The 13,779-nt window shown below is 39.1% G+C and overlaps 1 protein-coding gene across 12 annotated transcripts in view; it reads right to left on the bottom strand.

Annotated features, from left to right (window-relative positions):
* Nucleotides 1–13,779, bottom strand: part of PLEKHM3 (pleckstrin homology domain containing M3) — a 229,420-nt gene that overhangs the window by 145,953 nt on the left and 69,688 nt on the right. Inside the window, exons 1-3 of one of the 12 annotated variants that reach the window (XM_064286751.1) lie at nucleotides 8,091–9,070; nucleotides 6,970–7,083; nucleotides 2,080–2,173 (exon numbers count right to left, since the gene is read on the bottom strand). The exons of 9 other annotated variants lie outside the window; for them this stretch is intronic. In XM_064286751.1, coding sequence (XP_064142821.1) covers nucleotides 2,080–2,083 — 4 coding nt within the window. In that variant the 5' untranslated portion in view covers nucleotides 2,084–2,173; nucleotides 6,970–7,083; nucleotides 8,091–9,070. Of the gene's footprint in view, nucleotides 1–2,079; nucleotides 2,174–6,969; nucleotides 7,084–8,090; nucleotides 9,071–13,779 lie in introns of those variants that run through there. 2 more of the 12 variants (XM_064286752.1, XM_064286753.1) reach the window with 2 other exon arrangements.

Genomic DNA, 13,779 nt, shown 5'->3' with positions numbered 1-13,779 from the left:
TCTACCAAGCATGATGTCCTTCTCCAGGGACTGATCCCTCCTGATAACACGCCCAAAGCACATGAGACAAAGTCTTGCCAATCTCACTTCTAAGTAGCATTCTAGCTATACTTCTTCCAAAACAGATTTGTTTGTTGTTCTGGCAGTTCATGGTATATTCAATATTCTTCACCAACAGTATCATTCAAAGGCATCAATTCTTTGGTTTTATTATCCATCTTTTGCATTCATATGAGGCCAGTGAAAATATTAAGGCTTGGGCTGTTGTTTGTTGTTGTTGTTGTTAGGTGCTGTCAAGTCGATTCTCTTAGCGACCTGGTGTACAACAGAACAAAACATTGCCCAGTCCTGCACCATTCTCACCATCATTGCTATGTTTAAACGTGTTGTTGTAGCCACTGTGTCAATCCATCTCATTGAGGGTCTTCCTCTAATTTGCTGACCCTCTATTTTACCAAGCATGACGTCTTTCTCCAGGGACTGGTCCCTCCTGATAATACGTCCAAAGTATGTGATACAAAGTCTTGCCATCTTTGCCTCTAATGAGCATTCTGGCGGCATTTCTTCCAAGAAAAATTTGTTTATTCTTCTGGCAGTCCATGGTATATTCAGTATTCTTTGCCACCATCATAATTCTAAGGCATGGATTCTTCTTAGGTGCACCTTAGTCCCCAAAGTGACATCTTTGCTTTCTAACACTTTAAAGAGGTCTTTTGCAACAGATTTGTCTGATCATTTGATATTCTGATTGCTGCTTCCATGGGTATTAACTGTGGATCCAAGCAAAATGAAATCTCTGACAACTTCAATATTTTCTCCGCTTATCATGATGTTCCTTATTGGTCCAGTTTTGAGGATTTTTGTTTTCTTTATGTTAAAGTGCAATCCACATTGAAGGCTACAGTCTTTGATCTTCATCAGTAAGTGCTTCAAGTCCTCTTCGCTTTCAGTAAGCAAGGCTGTGTCATGTACATATTGTAGGTTGTTAATGAGTCTTCCTCCAATCCTGATGTACCGTTCTTCACATAGTCCAGCTTCTGGAATTATCTGCTCAGCATACAGACCGAATAAGTACAGTAAAAGGATGCAATGCTGACACATACCTTTTCTGATTTCAAACCACTCAGTATCCCCTTGTTCTGTTCAAATGACTGCCTCTTGGGCTATGTACAGATTCCACCTGAGCATAATTAAGTGCTCTTATTTCTTATTAATTTCTAACAACTGCCACTTTCTATTGGATCTAAAGTTTGTTTTTATTATTTTTGCTATTGACAAATCAAAAGCTATATAATATTTAAATCTAGAATCTTCAATAATTTATAGTCCTACTTTTATTTGTCCAGAAGATATCATTTCAACTCATTTTATTAATCCCACACACATTCTTTAAAATTCTCAATTTCATGTTTGAATAATATAGTTTCTACATTAGCTAGTATCATAACTGATTCAGATGAGATCACTGACAAAGATTATTTCCATTTTCCCAATGAAAACGGAGAAAGATAAAGTGAATCACTGTACCTATGAATTTCATACTGAAACCACGAGACAATAATTCCTCATGAAAAAGAAAAAAAAATTAAATAAAACTTTTGTTTCCCCATTGCTTTCCACTTTGGCTAGTATGAAGACCTGTTTTCGTTCCTCCTCAGTGAAGATCCCTTTTTCCCTCTCCTCCCCCTCTTTACAATACCCACTACAGTGGTTTAGTACAATAATTGCTACTGACTGAAGAGGAAGAAGGGAATTTTCCCTGTCATGCATCTGACTCAGTTTTGTATTGCCAACCCACCAAAGAGTTCCCCTTTTAATACTATTTCCCCTATCCATTTTGAAAAAGTTTCTGTTCTCAGGGCTACTACCCCTAGTCACATCTAGGCTTCCTCTCTACTGGCCATTTAACATACTATTACCAGGTTAACATTTAGGGGTCACTCACAGCCATTGCCTCGGGGCTAAACCCTCCACAGGTTTCCTGATGCCACATAATAAAGCCCAAACTCCTTAGCTTGTCCTTAAAACATTTTTATTATACACTCAAAAGCAGAGAGAACAAAATAAACACCTACGTACCCATGTCTCAGCTTCAAAAATCATCAAGTTTCTGCCATTCTTGTTTCATTTCTCCCACTCTTCCCCAACTCTATTTGCTTTTTTGCTAGAGTATCTGGAAACAAATGGCAGACATTTTATCTTCTCCCCTGTAAATACTTCAGGGTGTATCTAATGTAACAGATAAAGATTTTTGAAAATATATATGCCCAGTAATATTTTCACATCCCACAAAACTAGTAATAATTCCTCATCTAATAACCAGTCCCTGTCCAATTTTCCGAGATTGTCTCAAAAATTTCTTTAAAACAGATGGCTTGTTCAAATTAGAGTTTAAAAAAGTCTCACACACTGATTTGGTAGATGTTTCTTTTAAGCCTGTTTAAATCTATAACAGTTCCCTTTCTCCTTTTTTTTTAATGTATTTGTTGATGAAATTGGTTCATTTGTCCTGCAGAATTGATCGAGCACATCTTCATGGTATTATTTAAATGTTTCCCATATTTTCTGTCAATTGCTACTTATATCTAGATGTTTGGTTAAATTTTTTTTTTTTTTTACAAGATTATATCACAGTTGGTTGTCCCATTTTTAGGGATGTTAAGAGTGACAAAGGAGTTCAGAGGATATTAGCCTGATCCTTTCATTGTAAGTTCCCCCAGGAACCTTTCACACAATGCACCACTCTCCCTGACTCTCCCATACTTTAGTCAGCTGACCTGTTTACAGTTTCCATTACCTACCTCCTCCCAGCCTTGTTGTGCATTTTCTCTCACCCTTCCTCCTGCCTTGATTTCCCTCCATCTCTGCTTATCTACATTCTCCACATATGTGAGGTCTAAGCTTCAGGACTAGATTGTAGTCACTGACTCCAATTCCAGGGGGACCCCCAGACTCCATCTCTTACAAATGGGCCCACTCTCAGCCCCACCCACCCTTGGCCTACAGTAGAGGCTAAGTTCAAATCCCAGTTCTGTCCTCACTGGCTATGTGACCGTAGGTAATTAACTTACTGAGAGTCTGCTTTCTTATCTGTAAAATAGAGCTATAATTATAGTACTACCTCATTATTGCATTGGGCAAATCTACTGCAAAAGACCTCTTTAAAGTGTTAAAAAACAACGACGTCACTTTGAGGACTAAGGTGAGTCTGACACAACCCACCAAAACTCACTGCCATTGAGTCGATTCCGACTCATAGTGACCCTATAGGGTATCCAAAACTGTAAATCTTTATGGAAGCAGACTGCCTCATCTTTCTCCTGCAGAGCAGCTGGCGGATTCGAACTACCAATCTTTCAATTAGCAACAGAGCGCTTTAACCACTGTGCCACCAGGGCTTGCCTGACCCAAGCCATAGTATTTTCAATTGCTTCATATGCTTGTGAAAGCTGGACAGTGAATAAGGAAGACCAGAGAAGAATTGATGCCTTTGGATTACGCCGCTAGCGAAGAATGCTCAATATACCATAATCTGCCAAAAGAACAAACCAGTCTGTCTTAGAAGTACAGCCAGAATGCTCCTTAGAAGCGAGAATGGCAAGACTTCGTCTCATGTACTTTGCACATGTTATCAGGAGGGAACAGTCCCTGGAGAAAGACATCATACTTGGTAAAGTAGAGGGTCAGCAAAAAAGAAGAAGACCGTCAATGAGATGAATTGATACGGTGGCTACAGCAATGGGCTCAATCATAACGATTGTGAGGATGGCCCAGGACTGGGTAATGTTTTGTTCTGTTGTACACAGGGTCACTATGAGTTTGGAGTCGACTCAATAGCACCTAACAACAACAATAATCTCATTATACTACTATGAGAAATGCTCTTAGAACAATGTCCGACACATCCTAAATGTTCGATAATGTTTGCCATTTTAGTCTCACAAGAGTCTTCTTGCCTCCTTGATACAGCTGATCCTTCCACTTCTACTCTGTACATAATTCCTTCTTTTTCATAATCCCTTCCTCTATTAACACCTTGAAATTCTCCCTCTAGTAGCCTCCTTTCCTCCTGTCTTTCAATATGCTGTTTGTTGTGTCCATTAAAAAATTATTCACTTGATCCTACTTCTCCTATGCCTCAATTAATCTCCTTCCTTCAGATTCCAAATTCTTTTAATGCCTTCACTTCCTGTTCTACATAATTATTGCTCTGACCTCATCTTGCATCAAGATCCCTTCTCTCACTCCAGCTGTAAGCCAAACACCTTCTAGCCTCAAGGCCTTTGAAGTTGCTATATTCTCTGTCTGGAACTTCTCTCCTCAGCTCTGGTTGGCTTACTCAGTTTTTTACCTCAAAGGCCCTGTCCTCAGTGAGACCATTCCTTACCACTCTAAAGAGTCCCCTCTCAGTTAAAGAGCCCTCTTTCAATCATATCACCTTGCTTTATTTCCCTAAAAGAACTCTCTCCTATGTGAGAGCAGGAGTCTTGAAGTCTTTCTCACCACTGTACACCAGTGGCTGCCTCTATAAATATTTGTTGACTGTATGAACAAGAGACTATGCTAAGATTCTATAGAGATACCAGATAATCAGACATAAAAAAAAGACATAGATCCTATCAATAGAGTTTACAGCCCAGTAGGAGAGCAAAGACAGGTCCAAAAGTATCTGCAATATAAGATTACAAAGTACTCAGAGTCTTAAGATAAGTATAGTGAAAGAGTTCAGGAACTTAGAGAAGAAAAAGAGGACTTCTGCCTGGGAAGTTCTAGATGGTCTCTGAGGATTAGGTGGTTATCTGAGATGGACTTTGAAGAGAAGATGGAATTGAATATTCAGAGAAGGAAGGAAGAAAGAAGGCACTCCAGATGGCTGGCCTGCCATCCTTCCACATGTATAGAACAGAGTTCTTCATCTTTCCAGGAGTAGGTGCCCCTTCAGATAGACTTTTCTCTCTCCTTCACCCTCCATACTTCATCTATCCCATAGTTCATCTAGTCCTTCTTTTTCTTTTCATGAGGCCCCCTTCTCTTCATTCACAGTTACCCCATTTTGAGTCCTCATCACCTCACATTGTGATGATTGACAGAGCTTTCTAAATCGTTTCCATCCCTCCAATTATTTCCACCTTCCAATCCACCCCATGCACCTTTGAGGTCTGAAGGGATGAATAAATAGCATCACATTTTTCACCCAAGTTTTAAACCAACTGAGATTGACAGAAAGTAGTCAAACACACGGAAATTAAAACATCAGCCAGGTTGTAGCACAGCTTAGGTGTGCAGTAGCACACTGAACCCTAGGATGATACAGACTTAACCTCAGAGTCACTAGCAGTACTGGATAACCACATACCTCCCCTCCTGAGGGACTACCTGTGAAAAGCTTACAGCAAGGTGGAGAAGACCAAAATGCATGCTTCCTGTGGGAGAGGCTTAGTTAAGCATGCCCAGTTCCTCTCCTAAACTTTGCAAGATTCATTCCTCCTCCCAATGGGTGGAGTATGCAAAGGGATGAAGAGAGACCTGAAGTGTTATTCTAATTTGTGTCCCTTTAGATGGACACATAAAGCTACAGGAAAGGAGGTTCCCTGCTAGACCCTCAACCAACTCCCTACCTCTGCCAACTTTCAGACTTTTTGTAAAATCCCCTTTTAATCTTGACTCTCAAGAAACTTTCAAGTGCTTCTTGTCAAATATATCACATTAAGTCTATTTATGTCTGACTTTCAAGGTCCTTCATAATCTTGCCAAAATGCACCCCATTCCAGTTCAGCCTTCTGACTATCCCACACATATGCTGTGTTCATCTCCACCTTGGTTTTGTGCTCAGCCCTCAAAGCTCACCTGGAGTGTCCTTTTCTCACAATCAAGATCACATGGTCTCCTTTCTCTTTACACTGCTAGTTAACAAAACACAGTTTTCCAAGTCTAATTATTTCATGTTATAATACTCAACTATCTTTAAGTCAGAAGGAAAGTGCGGGGCGGGGGGAGGAACTACATTTATTTCTTTGTTCTTCTCATTAGGGGCAATGAGGCAAGTGAAATTATCAAGATCCCCATTAACCATGTCATTGCCACAAATGTACACAGTAAAGACCATGAAGAGAATGTTGCTATGGGAACCAAAGTGAGACTGTGTCTTGTACATTTTAAATATGTTCCACAGACTCCAACATTGTACTAATGCAGGCCACTGCAGTATCCCACAGACATTTGTTGGCAGACTTAATCCGGTGGAAATGAACTAAACTCAAGTGATATTTTTTCTGGGAACTACTCTGGAGACCTTTCCTTATTGGTAAAAAAAGATACTACCACATTTGTTTTCCACTGATTAATCTAGGAGAAGACTTATGCTGTCTGATTATCTGTATAGGCTCTAGTAGAAATAAATGTGTAACACACCTGGCTACACGTTAGCTACATAACCAACTCAGGGGTATTTTCCATATAAGTTCTTTGGTATGGGCAACAGTGATAGAATAGAAGTCAATAAAATCCTGGTCAATCTCACTTCTCAAAACATGAACCTGACTAGGAGATCACAGACCTGACTTCTTATAAGCAGTGACTTTCTGCCTTCTGTGACATGCCTTCATGGTTAGCTAGTTAAAGACTTGCTGTTGAGTTGGTGCTAACTCATAGCAACCTTATGTATAACAGAGCACAATGTTACCTGGTCCTAGACCATCTTCATGATTGTTGATATATTGGATAATGTTCTGTTGCAATCCATAAGGCTATTACTGAATAATTTTGAAAAACAGATCTTCAAGGAGGCGGAGCCAAGATGGTGGTATAGACAGACGCTTCTGGCGAGCCCTCTTTACAACAAAGACCCGAAAAACAAGTGAAACCAGTATATTTATGACAAGCTAGGAGCCCTGAGCATCAAAGGCAAGCTTAGAAAATGAACAGAGGGGCAGGGGGAGGAAGAGACTGTTGAGAGAGGAGTTACCAGACCTGAATCATGGGGAGGCCTCAGGAACCATTCCTGGAGCAGCGGCGGCAGACTGATATCAGCACTCAGCCACAGCTTCCTCAGGGAGAAGCAGCCACCACGCAGCCTACGCACACCTCCAGAACCAGAGAAGAACGGTGCTCTCAGTAAAAGCTAAGTACTTGCATATACTTTAATACATCCCCCCAACACCCCCAAGCTGGCTTCAGCGGCTGAATTCCCTGGGCCTGAGATAGGCACTGTTGAGAGCCTAGAGCCATCCTCCTGGCCTTGGAGAAGGAAAAAATTTGCATTTGGGGGAAAAGGTAATCTGCCAGCTCCACTAACTGGGGGAGCTCAGGACAGAAGCGGCTCCTGACCAGGTATAAACGGTCTATGGACTTTGAGCACCTTTCCTGTCTGCATGGACCTGTGTGGGCCTCTTTCAGGAGAATAGGCCCTTGTTGGCAGACTCCGACCATTTCAGCTGTGCAGTGGACAGGTGAGTGTTTGATGTTTCACATTGCTTTGCCAATTAAACAGGGTCCTCACCTACCCACATCAGGGGCCTAAGGACTGGTAGCTCCACTCAGGTCACCCAGCCACCTGCAACAGGGGTCCAAAGATAACTGGTGCCTCCCAGTCCTTACAACAAAAACTTTGGGTGCCCATGGTCCCTCTGCAGAACCCACCCACCAGCACACTGTAGGGAACAGAGATGTGTTTTCCTCAGAGACACTTGGGGGTCGATTCTTAGCCCCCTGCCTTGTTCAGAGCATGACCCCCTACTGCAATCAGATACCGGTATATACGACAATCACCCCTGCCACTCTAAGACTGTAGGACAGAGCTTGTACCACACACTTGATATAAGCTACCTGGAAACCTGAGCTGAATTCATACAAGAAAACTGAATGGATTCCTAGACTGATATACCTGATAACAGCTCTAGCCAGCTGGGGACAGGACATCAGAGCTCCAAAGGTGAAAATAATCAAGCTAGCTCACTCAAGCAACCCATTTGGGCATATCAAAACAAAACAAAGCAAGAAGCTACGACGCAGTAAGCAAACATAAACTAATACAATAACTTATAGATGGCTCAGAGACAACAGTCAATATCAAGTCACATAAAGAAACAGACCATGATCACCTCAACAAGCTCTCAAAACAAAGAATCCAGGGATCTTCTAGATGAAAGTGCATTCCGGGAATTACCAGAGCCAGAATACAAAAGTTTAATATACAGAACCCTTCAAGACATGAGGAAGGAAATGAGGCAATATGCAGAACAAGCCAAGGAACACCCAGATAAAGCAACTGAAGAAATTAGAAAGATTATTCAGGAACATAACGAAAAATTTAATAAGCTGGAAAAATCCATAGACAGACAGCAATCAGAAATTCAGAAGACTAACAACAAAAAAACAAAGATTAACAAAAAAGTTAGAGAAGTAGACAACAGAAAGTCAGAGCAGCAGAATTGAGCAAGTAGAAGACACAATTTCAGAACTTGAAGATAAATCACTTGGCACTAATATATTTGAAGAAAAATCAGATAAAATAATTACAAAAAATGAAAAAACCTTAAGAATCATGTGGGACTCTATCAAGAGAAATAACCTACGAGTGATTGGAGTACCAGCACAAGGAGGGATAACAGAAAATACAGAAAGAATTGTTGAAGATTTGTTGGCAGAAAACTTCCCTGATATTGTGAAAGATGAGAAGATATCTATCCAAGATGCTCACCGAACTCCACATAAGGTAGAAGTTAAAAGAAAGTCACCAAGATATATTATAATCAAACTTGCCAAAACCAAAGATAAAGAGAGAATTTTAAGAGCAGTTAGGGATAAACGAAAAGTCACCTACTAAAGAGACCCAATAAGAATAAGCTCGGATTACTTGGCAGAAACCACGCAGGCAAGAACGCAATGGGATGACTTATTTAAAAAATAAAGGAAAAACACTGCCAGCCAAGAATCATATATCCATCAAAACTGTCTCTAAAATATGAAGGTGAAATTAGGACATTTCCAGATAAACACAAGTTGAGGGAATTCATAAAAACCAAACCAAAACTGCAAGAAATACTAAAGGGAGTTCTTTGGTTAGAAAATCAGTAATATCAGGTATCAACCCAAGACTAAAACACTGGGCAGAGCAATCAGAAGTCAACCCAGACAGGGAAGTAAAAAAAAAAAAAAACAAAGCAAGATTAAAAATAAATAAATAAAAGCTCCAAACAGGGTAACAGCGATGTTATTATATAAAAGAAGACAACATTAAAACAATAAACAGGGACTAAGAAATATTATCATAGACCTTCCATATGGAGAGGAAGATACGGCGATGCAAAGAAATAAAAGGTAGGTTTCAATTTAGAAGAATAGGGGTAAATAAGGTAACCACAAAGGAGACAAACTATCCTACTCTTCAAAATAAAATACAGGAAAAAAATACAGACACGGCAAAAACAAAATCAACAATAACGAATGTGAGGGAAGGACAATATATAAAGATAATCTAATCAGCACATAAAATTAAGTGGGAAAAAGAAACTGTCAAAAACACACAAAAAAACACATCAAAATGACAGCACGAAATTCATGCCTATCCATAATTACCCTGAATATAAATGGACTAAATGTACCAATAAAGAGGCAGAAAGTGGCGGAATGGATTAAAAAACAGGATCCGTCTATATGCTGCCTACAAGAGACACACTTTAGACTTAGAGACACAAACAAATAAAAACTCAAAGGATGGAAAAACATATATCAAGCAAACAACGATCCAAAAAGAGCAGGAGTGGCAATATTAATTTCTGACAAAACAGACTTTAAAGTTAAATCCATCAGAAAGGATAAGCAAGGACACCATATAATGATTAAAGAGACAATATACCAAGAATATATAAGCATATTAAATATTTATGCACCCAGTGACAGAGCTGCAAGAGACATGAAACAAACTCTGTCAGCACTGAAAAGTGAGATAGACAGCTCCACATTAGTAGTAGGAGATGTCAACACGCCACTTTTGGTGAAGGACAAGACATCCAGAAAGAAGCTCAATAAAGACATGGAAGATCTAAATGCCGCAGTCAACCAACTTGACCTCATAGACATATACAGAACACTCCACCCAACGGCAACCAAGTATACTTTCTTTTCTAGTGCACATGGAACATTCTCTAGAATAGACCACATATTAAGTCATAAAGCAAGCCTTAGCAGAATCCAAAACACTGAAATATTACAAAGCATCTTCTCTGACCATAAGGCCATAAAAGTGGAAATCAATAACAGAAAAATCAGGGAAAAGAAATCAAACACTTGGAAACTGAACAATACCCTGCTCAAAAAAGACTGAATTATAGAAGACATTAACGATGGCATAAAGAAATTCATAGAATCCAATGAGAATGAAAACACTTCCTATCAGAACCTTTCGGACACAGTGAAAGCAGTGCTCAGAGGTCAATTTATATCAATAAGTGCACACATCCAAAAAGAAGAAAGGGCCAAAATCAAAGAATTATCCCTACAAATTGAACAAACAGAAAGAAAGCAACAAAAGAAACCTTCAGGCACCAGAAGAAAAACAAATAATAAAAATTAGAGCAGAACTAAATGAAATAGAAAACAGAAAAACAATTGAAAGGATTAACAGGACCAAAAGCTGGTTCTTTGAAACAAATCAATAAAATTGATAAACCATTGGCCAAACTGAAAAGAAAAATAGGAGAGGAAGCAAATAACCCAAATAAGAAATAAGATGGGCAATATTACAACAGACCCAACTGAAATTAAAAGAATCATATCAGACTACTATGAAAAACTGTAGTCTAACAAATTTGAAAACCTAGAAGAAATAGATGAATTTCTAGAAACACACCACCTACCTAAACTAACACAAACAGAGGTAGAACAACGAAATAGACCCAGAACAAAAGAAAAGATTGAAAAGGTAACTCTCAACAAAAAAACAGCCCTGGCCCAGATGGCTTCACTGCAGAGTTCTACCAAACTTTCAGAGAAGAGTTAACACCACTACTACTAAAGTATTTCAGAGCATAGAAAAGAATGGAATACTCCCAAACTCATTCTATGAAGCCACCATATCCCCGATACCAAAACCAGGTAAAGACACCACAAAAAAAGAAAATGACAGACGTATATCCCTCATGAACTTAGATGCAAAAAATCCTCAACAAAATTCTAGCCAAGAGAATTCAGCAACATATCAAAAAAATAATTCACCATGACCAAGTGGGATTCATATCAGGTATGCAGGGATGGTTCAACATTAGAAAAACAATTAATGTAATCCATCACATAAATAAAACAAAAGACAAGAATCACATATTTTTATCAATTGATGCAGAAAAGGTATTTGACAAGATTCAACACTCATTCATGATAAAAACTCTCAGCAAAATAGGACTAGAACGAAAATTTCTCAACATAATAAAGGGCATTTATACAAAACCAACAGCCAACATCATCCTAAATGGTGAGAGCCTGAAAGTATTCCCCTTGAGAACGGGAACCAGACAAGGGTGCCCTTTATCACCGCTCTTATTCAACATTGTGCTGGAGGTCCTAGCCAGAGCAATTAGGCTAGACAACGGAATAAAGGACACCCAGATTGGCAGGGAAGAAGTAAAATTATCTCCATTTGCAGATGACATGATCTTATATACAGAAAACCCTAAGGAATCCTCCAGAAAACTACTGAAACTAATAGAAGAGTTCAGCAGAGTATCAGAATACAAGATAAACATACAAAAATCAGTTGGATTCCTCTCCACCAAGAAAAAGAACATCAAAGAGGAAATCACCAAATCAATACCATTTACAGTAGCCCCAAGAAGATAAAATACTTAGGGATAAATCTTACCAGAGATGTAAAAGACTTATACAAAGAAAACTACAATACACTTCTGCAAGAAACCAAAAGAGACTTACATAAGTGGAAAAACATACCTTGCTTATGGATAGGAAGACTTAACATTATAAAAATGTCCCTTCTACCAAAAGCGATCTATACATTTAATGCAATTTCAATCCAAATTCCAACGACATTCTTTAATGAGATGGAGAAACAAATCACCAACTTCATATGGAAGGGAAAGAGGCCCCAGATAAGGCAAGCATTACTGAAAAAGAAGAACAAAGTGGGAAGCTTTACTCTACCTGATTTTAGAACCTATTATACCGCCACAGTAGTCAAAACAGCCTGGTACTGGTACAACAACAGATACATAGACCAATGGAACAGAATTGAGAATCCAGACATCAATCCATTCACATATGAGCAGTTGATATTTGACAAAAGCCCCAAAACAGTTAAATAGGGAAAAGTCTTCTTAACAAATGGTGCTGGCATAACTGGATATCCATCTGCAAAAAAATGAGACAAGACCCATACCTCACTCCATGCATAAAAACAACCTCAAAATGGATCAAAGACCTAAATATAAAATCTAAAATGATAAAGATCATGGAAGAAAAAATAGGGACAACGTTAGGAGCCCTAATACATGGCATAAACAGTATACAAAACATTATAAAGAATGTAGAAGAAAAACTAGATAACTGGGAGCTCCTAAAAATCAAACACCAATGCTCATCCAAAGACTTCATCAAAAGAGTAAAAAGATTACCTACAGACTGGGAAAAAGTTTTTAGCTGTGACATTTCCAATCAACGCCTGATCTCTAAAATCTACATGATACTGCAAAAACTCAACTGCAAAAAAGACAAATAACCCTATTAAAAAATGGGCAAAAGACATGAGCAGACACTTCAGTAAAGAAGAAATTCAGGTAGCTAACAGATAACATGAGGAAATGCTCACGATCATTAGCCATTAGAGAAATGCAAATCAAAACTACAATGAGATTCCATCTCACTCAAACAAGGCTGGCATTAATACAAAAAACACAAAACAATAAATGTTGGAGAGGCTGTGGAGAGACTGGAACACTTATACACTGCTGGTGGGAATGTCAAATGGTACAACCACTTTGGAAATCGATTTGGCGCTTCCCCAAAAAGCTAGAAATAAAACTACCATACGATCCAGCAATCCTACTCCTTGGAATATATCCTAGAGAAATAACAGCCTTTGCACGAACAGATATACGCACACCCATGTTCATTGCAGCACTGTTGACAATAGCAAAAATATGGAAGCAACCAAGGTGCCCATCAATGGATCAATGGATAAATACACTATGGTATGTTCACACAATGGAATACTATGCATAGATAAAGAACAGTGATGAATCTGTGAAACATTTCATAACATGGAGGAATCTGGAAGGCATTATGCTGAGTGAAATTAGTCAGTTGCAAAGGGACAAATATTGTATAAAACCACTATTATAAGAACTCAAGAAATAGTTTAAACAGAGAAGAAAATATTCTTTGATGGTTATGAGAGGGGGGAGGGAGAGAGGGTGGGAGAGGGGTATTCACTAATCTGATAGTAGATAAGAACTACTTTAGGTGAAGGGAAAGACAACACACAATAAAGGCGAGGTCAGCACAACTGGACTAAACCAAAAGCAAAGAAGTTTCCTGAATAAACTGAATGCTTCAAAGGCCAACGTAGCAGGGCCGGGGGTTTGGGGACCATGGTTTCAGGGGACATCTAAGTCAATTGGCATAATAAAATCTATTAAGAAAACATTCTGCATCCCACCTTGGAGAGAGGCGTCTGGGGTCTTAAACGCTAGCAAGCAGCCATCTAAGATGCATCGATTGGTCTCAACCCACCTAGATCAAAGGAGAATGAAGGACACAAGGTAATTACAAGCC

Source organism: Loxodonta africana, chromosome 6 (genome assembly GCF_030014295.1).
Source record: "Loxodonta africana isolate mLoxAfr1 chromosome 6, mLoxAfr1.hap2, whole genome shotgun sequence".
In the NCBI taxonomy this organism is placed as follows: Eukaryota; Metazoa; Chordata; class Mammalia; order Proboscidea; family Elephantidae; genus Loxodonta; species Loxodonta africana.
Note: the sequence above shows the minus strand (reverse complement) of the source record. Positions and strands in the feature narration are given on the sequence as shown.